We start from the raw sequence: 12,072 nt of genomic DNA, 5'->3' as shown, positions 1-12,072 counted from the left end.
TACACAGGTATTGCCAGATCTGTAGAGTTAATTGAGCATTATCTGTAATTATACCTTGTCGACCTCAATGTAAAGGCAACTAAAGAAAAAGTCATGTGATCAGGAATTGGCAATACCTCATTTCTGTAATAATTTTGAAAATCCCTGAGCTTCTCCTCCATAATTCTCTCAATCAGAGCGGTGAACTCTGATTGGTAGGCGTTGCCGCAGGTTTTCATCTCTTTCTGCAATTGTTGATCCATCTCAGTAACCAGCGTCTGCTTCTCCTCCTCAGGGCCGCTGATGGAGGACTGAAAATTCTCCCTCAGCTCCTCCGCCTTCTCCTCGAGGAGTCTCCGCATTAAAGCAGGAATGGTGATGACATCACCAACTTCCTGACACTGCCGCTTAAAATTAAACAAAAAGCCAGAATTAGATACAGAATGAATCTCTCTACTGTCCTCACCAAACACTCCCAAGACAGGTACAGCACAGGGTGAGATACAGAGTGAAGCTCCCTCTACACTGTCCCCATCAAACACTCCCAGGACAGGTACAGCACAGGGTTAGATACAGAGTAAAGCTCCCTCTGCACTGTCCCCATCAAACACTCCCAGGACAGGTACAGCACAGGGTTAGATACAGAGTAAAGCTCCCGCTACACTGTCCCCATCAAACACTCCCAGGACAGGTACAGCACAGGGTTAGATACAGAGTAAAGCTCCCTCTGCACTGTCCCCATCAAACACTCCCAGGACAGGTACAGCACAGGGTTAGATACAGAGTAAAGCTTCCTCTACACTGTCCCCATCAAACACTCCCAGGACAGGTACAGCACAGGGTTAGATACAGAGTAAAGCTCCCTCCACAACCTCCCCATCAAACACTCGCAGGACAGGTACAGCACAGGGTTAGATACAGAGTAAAGCTCCCTCTACACTGTCCCCATCAAACACTCCCAGGACAGGTACAGCACAGGGTTAGATACAGAGTAAAGCTCCCTCTGCACTGTCCCCATCAAACACTCCCAGGGCAGGTACAGCACGGGGTTAGATACAGAGTAAAGCTCCCTCTACACTGTCCCCATCAAACACTCCCAGGAAAGGTACAGCACAGGGTTAGATACAGAGTAAAGCTCCCTCTACATTGTTGATGCACTATCAATTACGACAAGGTGAGAGTAGTGTAATCAAGGCTTTTTTAAAAAATAATTTTTATTCAAGTTTTTTTAATAACAATAACAAATTTTCTCCCCGCAATTTAAAACAAACAAGGTGTATTTCCACCAAAACAAGAAAAGAACTCTCCCCCCCCCAAAATAAATAATAACAAATAGCAATACAAGAAAGAAGAAAATAACTTAACAAACCCACCGCCGCAAAAACACCCCCCAACCATCCCCAAACCCACCCACCCTGCCCCCCCAACCATCCCCAAACCCACCCACCACCCCCAACCATCCCCAAACCCACCCCCCCAACCATCCCCAAACCCACCCACCACCCCCAACCATCCCCAAACCCTCCCCCCCAACCATCCCCAAACCCACCCCCCCAACCATCCCCAAACCCACCCACCACCCCCAACCATCCCCAAACCCACCCCCCCCAACAATCGCCAAACCCACCCACCACCCCCAACCATCCCCAAACCCTCCCCCCCAACCATCCCCAAACCCACCCACCACCCCCAACCATCCCCAAACCCTCCCCCCCAACCATCCCCAAACCCACCCCCCCAACCATCCCCAAACCCTCCCCCCCAACCATCCCCAAACCCACCCCCCCAACCATCCCCAAACCCACCCACCCCCCCTAACCATCCGCAAACCCACCCCCCAAACCATCCCCAAACCCACTCCCCTAACCAATTCCCCAAACCCACCCCCCCAACCCCCCAAACCCACCCCCCCCAACCATCCCCAAACCCACCCACCCCCCCTAACCATCCGCAAACCCACCCCCCTAACCATCCCCAAACCCACCCACCCCCCCAACCATCCCCAAACCCACCCACACCCTCCCCCCCAACCATCCCCAAACCCACCCACCCCCCCAACCATCTCCAAACCCACCCACCCCCCCAACCATCCCCAAACCCACCCACACCCTCCCCCCCAACCATCCCCAATCCCACCCACCCCCACAACCATCTCCAAACCCACCCACCCCCCCAAGCATCCCCAAACCCACCCACCCTCCCCAACCATCCCCAACCCCACCCACCCCCCCAACCATCCCCAAACCCACCCATCCCCCAACCATCACCAAACCCACCCACCCCCCCAACCATCCCCAAGCCCCCCACCCCAACCATCCCCAAACCCACCCACCCCCCCAACCATCCCCAAATCCACCCATCCCCAACCATCCCCAAACCCACCCACCCCCCCAACCATCCCCAAACCCACCCCCCCAACCATCCCCAAACCCACCCACCCTGCCCCCCCCCCGCCCCCCAGTTGCTGACGAGACCGATCACTCTCTACCCCTTCGCCAGGAAATTGAGAAAGAGCTGCCACCGCCGAAAGTACCCCTGTACCGACCCCCCTCAACGCAAATTCCATCCTCTCCAGCCTGATGAACCCAGCCATGTCGTTGACCCAGGTATCCGGGCTCGGGGGCCGCGTATCCCTCCACTGTAACAGAATCCTGCGCCGGGCTACTAGAGGCGCAAAGGCCAGAATGCCGGCCTCTCTTGCCTCCTGCACTCCCGGCTCCGAAGCTACCCCAAAGATCGCGAGCCCCCAGCCCGGCCTGACCCTAGACCCAACCACTTCCGACAAAATCCCCGCCACCCCCTTCCAAAACCCCGCCAGAGCCGGACATGCCCAGAACATGTGGGTGTGGTTCGCTGGGCCACCCGAACACCTCCCACACCTGTCTTCCCCTCCGAAAAACCGGCCTATCCTTGCCCCTGTCATGTGAGCCCTGTGCAGCACCTTCAGCTGAATTAGGCTGAGCCGTGCACAAGAGGAGGAAGAATTCACCCTATCCAGGGCGTCCAACCACGTCCCATCCTCAATCTCTTCCCCTAGCTCTTCCTCCCATTTCGCTCTGAGCTCATCTACTGAGGCCTCCTCCTCCTCCTGCATCAGCTGGAAGATAGCCGAGATCTTCCCTTCCCCGACCCAAGTCCCCGAAAGCACCCTTTCCTGCACCCCCCTTGGCGGCAGCCGCAGAAACTCCGCTACCTGCCTCTTAACAAAGTCCCTGACCTGCATATACCTAAAAGCGTTCCCGGGGGGATGTTCCACTTTCCCACCAGCTCCTCCAGAGTCGCGAACTTCCCATCCACGAAGAGGTCCCCAAACTGTCTGATGCCTGCCCTGTGCCAGTTCCCAAATCCCCCACCCATTCTCCCTGGCGCAAAACGGTGATTGCCCCGTATCGGGGCCCAAACTGAGGCCTTCACTTCCCCCCTATGCCGCCTCCACTGTCCCCAGATTTTGAGGGACGCAACCAACTCCGGACTCGTGGAGTACTTAGCCGGGGAGTGGAAGTGGGGCCGTCACCAAAGCCTCCAGACTCGTACCCGCACAGGACGCTACCTCCAGTCTCTTCCATGCGTCACCCTCCCCTTCCGTCACCCACCTGCGAATCATCGCCACGTTTGCCACCCAATAATATCCACACAGGTTGGGCAGCGCCAGGCCCCCCTACCTCCCTTCTTCGCTCCAAAAATACCCTCCTTACTCTCGGGGCCATCCGCTCCCACACAAACCCCAGAATCAACTTATTCACCCTTCTGAAAAAAGCCTTCGGGATCAATATGTGGAGGCACTGGAAAAGGAACAAAAACCTCGGGAGCACCGTCATTTTAACCGACTGGACCCTGCCCGCCAACGAGAGCGGCAGCACATCCCACCTCCTGAACTCCTCCTCCATCTGCCCCACCAGCCGCGAAAAATTAAGCCTATGCATAGCCCCCCCAGGTCCTAGCCACGTGGACCCCAAGATACCTAAAGCTCCTCTCAGCCCTCATCAACGGGAATTCCCTTATCTCCCTCTCCTGACCCCCCGGGTACAGGACAAACAGCTCGCTTTTCCCCACATTGAGCTTATATCCCGAAAAGTCCCCAAACTCCTCAAGTATCCTCAGCACCTCTGGCATCCCCTCAACCGGGTCCGCGACATACAGCAGCAGATCATCTGCAGACAGCGACAACCGGTGCTCCCCCCCCCCCCCCCCCCCCCCCCCCCCCCGCCCCCCGCACAATCCCCCTCCATCTCTTCGAGTCCCTCAGCGCCATGGCCTGGGGCTCAATTGCTAATGCGAAGAGCAGGGGAGACAAGGTGCACCCCTGCCTCGTCCCTCTGGAAAGCCGAAAGTCCTCCGACCTCCTCCCATTCGTCACCACACTCGCCACCGGGGAGCTGTACAGCAACCTCACCCAGCTAATGAACCCCTCACCAAACCCAAACCTCCGCAACACCTCCCACAGCTAACTCCACTCCACCCTATCAAAAGCTTTCTCCGCATCCATGGACGCCACTATTTCTGACTCCCCAGCCACTGGCGCCATCATCATGACATTCAGGAGCCTCCGCACGTTGGCATTCAATTGTCTCCCCTTTACAAACCCCGTTTGGTCCTCATGGATCACCGTCGGGACCACATCCTCCACCCTCCTGGACAGCACCTTTGCCAACAACTTGACATCTACGTTGAGGAGCGAGATCGGCCTATAAGACCCACACTGAAGGGGGTCCTTGTCCCGCTTCAGGGGCAAAGAGATAATTGCCCTGGACATCGTCGGGGGCAGAGCCCCCCCCTCCTTAGCCTCACTCAGGGTCCTCACCAGCAGCGGGCCCAGCAAATCTGAAAATTTCTTGTAAAATTCCACCAGGAACCCGTCAGGCCCCGGCGCTTTCCCTGTCTACATGCTTCCCAGCTCCTCCAACTCGATTTGGGCCCCCAAACCCTCCACCCGCTCATCCTCCTCTCTTGGAAACTCCAGCTTATTTAAAAAGCGGTCCATCCCGCCTGCTTCTCCGGGGAGAACCGCCCGGTACAGCCCCTGATAAAAGGATCTGAACACCCCATTGATGTCCTTTCCACCCCGCACTAAGTTCCCACCTGCATCTCTAACTCCCCCTATCTCTCTAGCTGCCCCCCGCCTCCAGAGCTGGTACGCCTTCTCCCCGTACTCATACACCACCCCCTGTGCCCTCCTCCACTGCGCCTCCGCCTTACGGGTGGTCAGTATATCGAACTCCGCCTGGAGACTGCGCCGCTTCCTCAGAAGCCCCTCCTCCGGGGTGTCTGCATATCTCCTATCCACCCTGACCATCTCCTCCACCAGCCTCTCCCTCTCGACACTCTCCCCCCCCCCTCTCCCTGTGCACCCGAATAGATATCAGCTCCCCTCTAACTACTGCCTTTAGCGCTTCCCAAACCATCCCAACCTGCACCTCCCTGTTGTCATTGGTTTCCGGATACCCCTCTATACCCCTACGGACCCAGCCACACACTTCCTCCTCTGCCAAAAGCCCCACATCCAACCTCCACAGCGGGCGCTGATCCTTCCCCTCCCCCAGCTCCAGGTCCACTGAATGTGCGCCATGATCAGAAATGGCTATCGCCGAATACACCGCCCCCACCACTCTCGGGATCAGCGCCCTGCTAAACACAAAAAAGTCAATCCTTATGAACATGGGAGAAAAAGGAGAACTCCCTACCCCCCGGCTTCAAAAACCTCCAAGGGTCCACCCCTCCCATCTGATCCATGAACCCCCTCAGCACCGAGGCCGCTGCCGGCCTCCTGCCCGTCCTAGACTTCGAGCGATCCAGAGCTGGATCCAGCACCGTGTTAAAGTCCCCACCCAGAATCAATCCCCCTGTCTCCAGGTCCGGGATCAGGCCCAGCATTCGCCGCATGAAGCCCGCATCATCCCAGTTGGGGGCATAGACATTAACCAAGACCACCCGCTCCCCCTGAAGTCTCCCACTCACCATCACATATCTACCTGCACTACCCGCCACCACTTTGGACGCGACGAATGATAGGCTCTTACCGACCAAAATTGCCACCCCACGGTTCTTTGCATCAAGCCCCGAGTGAAACACCTGTCTCACCCAACTCTTTCTTAGCTTCACCTGATCCGTAACCCTGAGGTGCGTCTCCTGGAGCATAGCCACATCCGCTCCCAGCCCCCTCAAGTGAGCCAAGACCCGGGATCGCTTCACCGGACCATTCGGCCCCCTCACGTTCCATGTGACCAACCGAACCCGAGGGGCCGTCCCCTTCCCTTAACGCCGATCAGCCATAGCCCCTCCTCAACCCACCACGTGCCCAGGGAACCCCCCAGCCCACTCCCCATGGGGGCAAACCCCCCTCCCAAACCCCCCCTTCACCATCCCTTCCCTCACAGTCCCCACAGCAGCAACCCGCCCCCCCCCCCCTCCTCCTCCCCCCCCAACACCCCCCCCCCCCCAAGCTAGGGCCCCCCCAGCTGCGTTACCCCCAACATTATGCTTCCGTGAGTCAGCTGACTTCTGACCCCCCCCACCCCCCCCGGATGCAACACAACCACCAATCCCTCCCTCCCAGCGCCGGCCCCGCCCCCAATTCCTCCGGCGCGGGAAGAAAGCCCGCGCTTCCAACCCGAGCCCCACCCCTCGACCCAGCACGCGGGAAAAAGACGGACACATGACCCATCGGGACCCCAAACTACTCCCCAACCCACCAGTGGAAAAAACAAAAAAAGCACCACAATAAATAACCAACAGCCCCAAAGAAACCCCGAAAGAACCCAAATAACCATAACTAAAATCGCAAAAACGGCGAAAACAAACAGGAAACAACCATCAGCAAACACAGCCACTATGGGCGAAAGGATACCTAAGAGGGCAAAGCCTCCAAACAAAGTACATTTCCCCCCAGTCCTCAGTCCGAATCCAAGTTCTCAGCCTGGACAAAAGCCCAGGCATCCTCTGGAGAGTCAAAATAGAGCTGGCGGTCCTTGTACGTGACCCAGCTGTAGAAGGCCAAACTTCACCCCCTTCCTGTGGAGCACTCCCTTTGCACGATTGAAGCCAGCTCTTCTCCTCGCCACCTCCGCGCTCCAGGCCTGAAAAATCCGAATGTCCGTGTTCTCCCACCTGCTGCTCCTCTCCTTCGTCCACCTCAACACGCACTCCCGGTCAACCAAGCGGTGGAAACGGACCAGCACCACCCTGGGCGGTTCGTTCGGCCTGGGCTTCCGCTGCAGCACTCGATGGGCGCCTTCCAGCTCCAGGGGACCACGAAACGACCCCGCACCCATCAGCGAGTTTAACATTAGGACCACATAGGCTGCCAAATCCGAACCTTCCAGCCCCCCCGAGAGGCCCAAAATCCGTAGATTCTTCCGTCGGGAGCGGTTCTCCATCTCCTCCATCCTCGCCTGCCATTTCTTGTGCAGTGCCTCGTGCGACTCCACTTTCACTGCCAGGCCCAAAAGCTCATCCTCATTCTCCGAGGCCTTGTGCCGCAGACCCCGAATCTCCCCGGCCTGAGCCGTCTGCGTCGCCACCAGTTTGTCCAGCGAGGCCATAAACGGCTCCAAAATTGCGGCTTTGAGCTCCTTGAAGGAGCGCTGAAGCAGCTCCTGCTGCTCCCGCGCCCACAGCTGCCACGCTGCTTCCCTGCCCGCCGCCATCTTGCCTTTTCTGCCTCTCGCCTTCCTCTGAGGTGAAACCGATTTTTGGACCGCTCCACTGCGAGTCCAGTCCATCCACCGGCTGCTGGGCACACTGGCTGTATTTCCCCCCCCCCCCCCCCGCCGGGAAAAGTCGAAACAGCGCCGTTGCGGGCTCTTAGAAGAGCCCAAAAGTCCAAAAAAAGCAGGAGCTGCTGAACGTGCGGCTCAGCTCTGCATTGCCGCCACCGGAAGTCCTGTAATCGAGGCTTTATTACGCAGTGATGTGTTTCCTCCTGCAGCTGCTGCCGAAATGGCTGCAGCTCGGTGAGCCCACACATTTATACTTTGCCTACTGGGCGGACCCAGCAGGCAGGGATCTACCCCCGTACCTGTAGTACAGGAGCCTTACCGTATTACTTCTCATATACGTAATATATACAAACAGTGGTGACTACCACAAGGACAGGTACAACACAGGGTTAGATACAGAGTAAAGCTCGCTCTACACTGTCTCCATCAAACACTCCCAGGACAGGTACAGCACGGGGTTAGATACAGAGTAAACCTCCCTCTACACTGTCTCCATCAAACACTCCCAGGACAGGTACAGCACGGGGTTAGATACAGAGTAAAGCTCCCTCTACACTGTCTCCATCAAACACTCCCAGTACAGGTACAACACGGTGTTAGATACAGAGTAAAGCTCCCTCTACACTCTCCCCATCAAACACTCCCAGGACAGGTACAGCACGGGGTTAGATACAGAGTAAAGCTCCCTCTACACTCTCCCCATCAAACACTCTCAGGACAGGTACGACACGGGGTTAGATACAGAGTAAAGCTCCCTCTACACTGTCTCCATCAAACACCCCCAGGACAGGTACAACACGGGGTTAGATACAGAGTAAAGCTCCCTCTACACTGTCTCCATCAAACACTCCCAGGACAGGTACAACACGGGGTTAGATACAGAGTAAAGCTCCCTCTACACTGTCTCCATCAAACACTCCCAGGACAGGTACAAAACGGGGTTAGATACAGAATAAAGCTCCCTCTACACTGTCCCCATCAAACACTCCCAGGACAGGTACAGCACGGAGTTAGATCGGGAGTAAAGCTCCCTCTACACTGTCCCCATCAAACACTCCCAGGACAGGTACAGCACAGAGTTAGATCGGGAGTAAAGCTCCCTCTACACTGTCCCCATCAAACACTCCCAGGGCAGGTACGGCACGGGGTTAGATACAGTCACAGAAAGGTGTTTTTCTGAGTGGAAGGTTGTGACTAGTGGTGTTCCACAGGGATCGGTGCCGGGACCTCTGTTGTTTGTGGTGTACATAAATTATTTGGAGAAAAATGTAGCTGGTCTGATTAGTTAGTTAGCGGATGACACCAAGGTTGGTGGAGTGGCAGATAGTGTTGAGGATTGTCAGAGGATACAGCAGGACATAGATAGGTTGGAGACTTGGGCAGAGAAATGGGAAATGGAGTTTAATCCAGACAAATGTGAGGTAATGCATTTTGTTAGGTCTAACATAGAGGGAGCATGTGGAATGCTTGCCTTCATTGGACGGGGCATCGAGTAGGGGCCAGCAGCCGCGCCATGTAAAATGCATGGCTTTTATGAAATAAAGGAGCTGAGAATTGCCGGGTTCGTGGCCGTGCATGTGCACGGCGATGACCTGCAGCAGTGGCGCCATACAACATGGCATACGGACCCAACCTGCCAGATAACGCCCCCTTGGACACCCCCTTGCCACCCCTGGACCATCCTCCACCAGTCCACTCAGCCCTTGCTGAAGCCCCACTTTCCAGCAGAACGCCCCCCCCCCCCCCCCCACCCGACTGGCGGCCCTTTACACAGTCTGCAGCCGCCATGCCAGAGTCACGTAAACTGAGAGCACACATACTCAGCGCTGTTGTGAGTTTGGCCCATTGGGGGCGGAGCATCTGGGGAGGACCTTCAGGTGACGTCCTGAGGCCGTCCCAATGACGTGCGACGTACTCCCCGATGATGGCGTTTTGGAAGGGACAGAACATCCAAAAACAGGCCCCCCCCCGATTCGGTAGTAAAAGGGATTCTCCGCCCGATCGCTGATTATGAAAGCGACGCGGGGAACGGAGAATCCCGCCCATGATATTCCATGAAGCATCGTGACAGCATGCAAGTTAAACATCCGTCAAAGCAAATTTGCAGTAACAGCAATGCAGATGCAAGTGTTCAAAGAGATAACTGGACAGTTCCTCTGATGATGAATAGAACATTAATCAATGTCAAACTCGAAACGGTAGTGAAAGCCAATCTTGTCAGTCTATCCAATTTGCAAGAAATGAAGATTAAGCTGCACGTTTTAAATACCACATCACTATGAAAAGATTACAACGCCAAAATAATTAATACATTGTGAGCATGTGATCTAGAGGTCCGTGTCAAGAACAAAGTGCATACAGTGAAATTTTCAATTGTAGATGCTGAATGTGAATCTTTATTGGAAGTGGAAGCATATGAAGCACTTGAAGAAGTGAAAAGCGTCTACACTGCAGATTGTACGATAACTACGCAAAATACATCAATGGATGCAATCCTGGAAGAATTCCCTGAAATTTTTCAAAGATTCGGAGTGTTAACATTCATCTATCGCATACAGTTAAAAGACAAGGCACGACCAGTTATACATGCACCAAGACGTGTTCCAGCTGCGTTGAAGGAGCGACTTATGAATGTGCTGGAGAGAATGACAAAACTAGGGTGATAAAACACATTGAAGAACCAACGAATGGTGAACTCCATGGTTTGCGTAATAATGACCTACGTATCTGAATGGATCTGAAGGATATTAATTTAAACATTAAAAGAGAGAACTATCCTATTCCGAAGAGAGAAGAAATCACGTGAGATGTCAGGAGCGGCATGTTTTAGCAAACTAGGTGCATCACAGGGATTTTGGCAATTCAAGTTAGGTGAGGAGAGCACAAAGTTGTGCTCCTTCAGTACTCCATACGGGCGATACTGTTTTCTCAAAACAGTATTTGCCATTATTTCAGCATCTGAAATTTTTCATCCGGCAATGGACACGTCATAGGAGGCATTACAGGCATCAGAATATACGTTAATGACATTATTGTACGGGGCTCAACAAGAGAAGAGCACAACAAAAGGCTTGTCAAAGTATGGATTGAAACTGAATAAAGCCAAATGTCAGTTTGGTGTCACAAAATTCACATTCTTAGGCGACAAACTTTCTGTTAAAGGTATACAACCTGACCAAGAAAAGATCAAGGCGATTTTAAACATGCCACATTCTAAAGACAGAAAAGGGAGTCCTCATGATGCTGGGCATGATAAACCTTGTGGGAAAGTTTATTCCTAATCTTTCAGTGAAAACAACGTGCCTGAGAGAATCAATAAAGACGGACACTATTTCCCAGTGGTCAGGCGGACATTAACAGGAGTGGCAAATGTTACAGGAAGCACCTGTGTTGACATTTTCTGATCCTATGAAGAAGACAAAGATATCGACAGATGCGACGAAAGATGGGTTGGGAGCAGTATTATTGCAAAACAATGACGAGAATTGGCTTCCATTGCCTCAAGTTCAATGACTGACACAGAGCAGAAATATGTTCAAATAGAAAAAGAATGCTTGGGTTTGATAAATGGATTAAACAAACTCCAAACTCCATGACTACGTGTATGGCCTGAGTAGAAACTGATTCTTAGTGGAAACTGATGATAGACCACTTGTGGTGATTGTACAAAAATATCGATATGAGATGTCACCCAGGATACAACACACGATAATGAAGTTACAAAGATATGATTTCAATCTAATCTACACACCAGGTAAACGTCTCGTTGTAGCAAATGCTCCATCTCGCACTACAGGCGTGAAAGAAGACCAACATTGGGATGAGGACGTACAAGCACAAGTGACTTTTGTGACAATTCCTTCCAGTCTCAGATGAGAAGTCAAAACTAATAAGAGATGAAACCACGAAAGACAAAATCTTGCAGAAGATAATAAAATGTCTCCCAGAGGGACAGCCGGAAGTATCCTGCTCCAACTACTAGAATATCAGAGCAGAGCTAAGTGCAGCTAATGGGTTTTTGCTAAGGCAAAATAGAATAGTAATTCCAAAATTGTTACGCCCAATGATTCTGAAAAACAATAGGCATAGAGAAATGTAAAAGACGAGCCAGAGAGACAGTGGGCTCGATTCCCCGCTCCCCATGCTGGGTGGGAGAATCGCGGGAGGGTCGGGCGACTAGCGACATGCCCCCCTGCGCTCCCCGCGATTCTTCCACCCCCCGCTCGGAAGAATCGCCCCTCGCCGTTTTTCACAGCGACCGGCGATTCTCCGACCCGGGTGGGCCGAGGTCCTGTCGTTCGCGACCGGTTCACGATGGCGGCAACCGCACCTGGTCGCTGCCGTCGTGAACATGGCGGCAAACGCTGGTTTAACGCTT

The 12,072-nt window shown here is 54.0% G+C and overlaps 1 protein-coding gene across 1 annotated transcript in view; it reads right to left on the bottom strand.

Annotated features, from left to right (window-relative positions):
• LOC119954819 (coiled-coil domain-containing protein 91-like) overlaps window positions 1-11,478 on the bottom strand; it is a 33,986-nt gene extending 22,508 nt beyond the window's left edge. Inside the window, exons 1-2 of the mRNA XM_038780361.1 lie at window positions 11,446-11,478; window positions 117-386 (exon numbers count right to left, since the gene is read on the bottom strand). Of these exons, the coding sequence (XP_038636289.1) occupies window positions 117-386; window positions 11,446-11,478 (303 nt within the window). The remainder of the gene's footprint in view (window positions 1-116; window positions 387-11,445) is intronic.
• Window positions 11,479-12,072: the final 594 nt, after the last annotated feature.

The sequence above is a fragment of the Scyliorhinus canicula genome, chromosome 20 (assembly GCF_902713615.1).
Source record: "Scyliorhinus canicula chromosome 20, sScyCan1.1, whole genome shotgun sequence".
NCBI lineage: Eukaryota > Metazoa > Chordata > Chondrichthyes > Carcharhiniformes > Scyliorhinidae > Scyliorhinus > Scyliorhinus canicula.
This window is presented reverse-complemented; position numbering and strand designations above follow the sequence as displayed.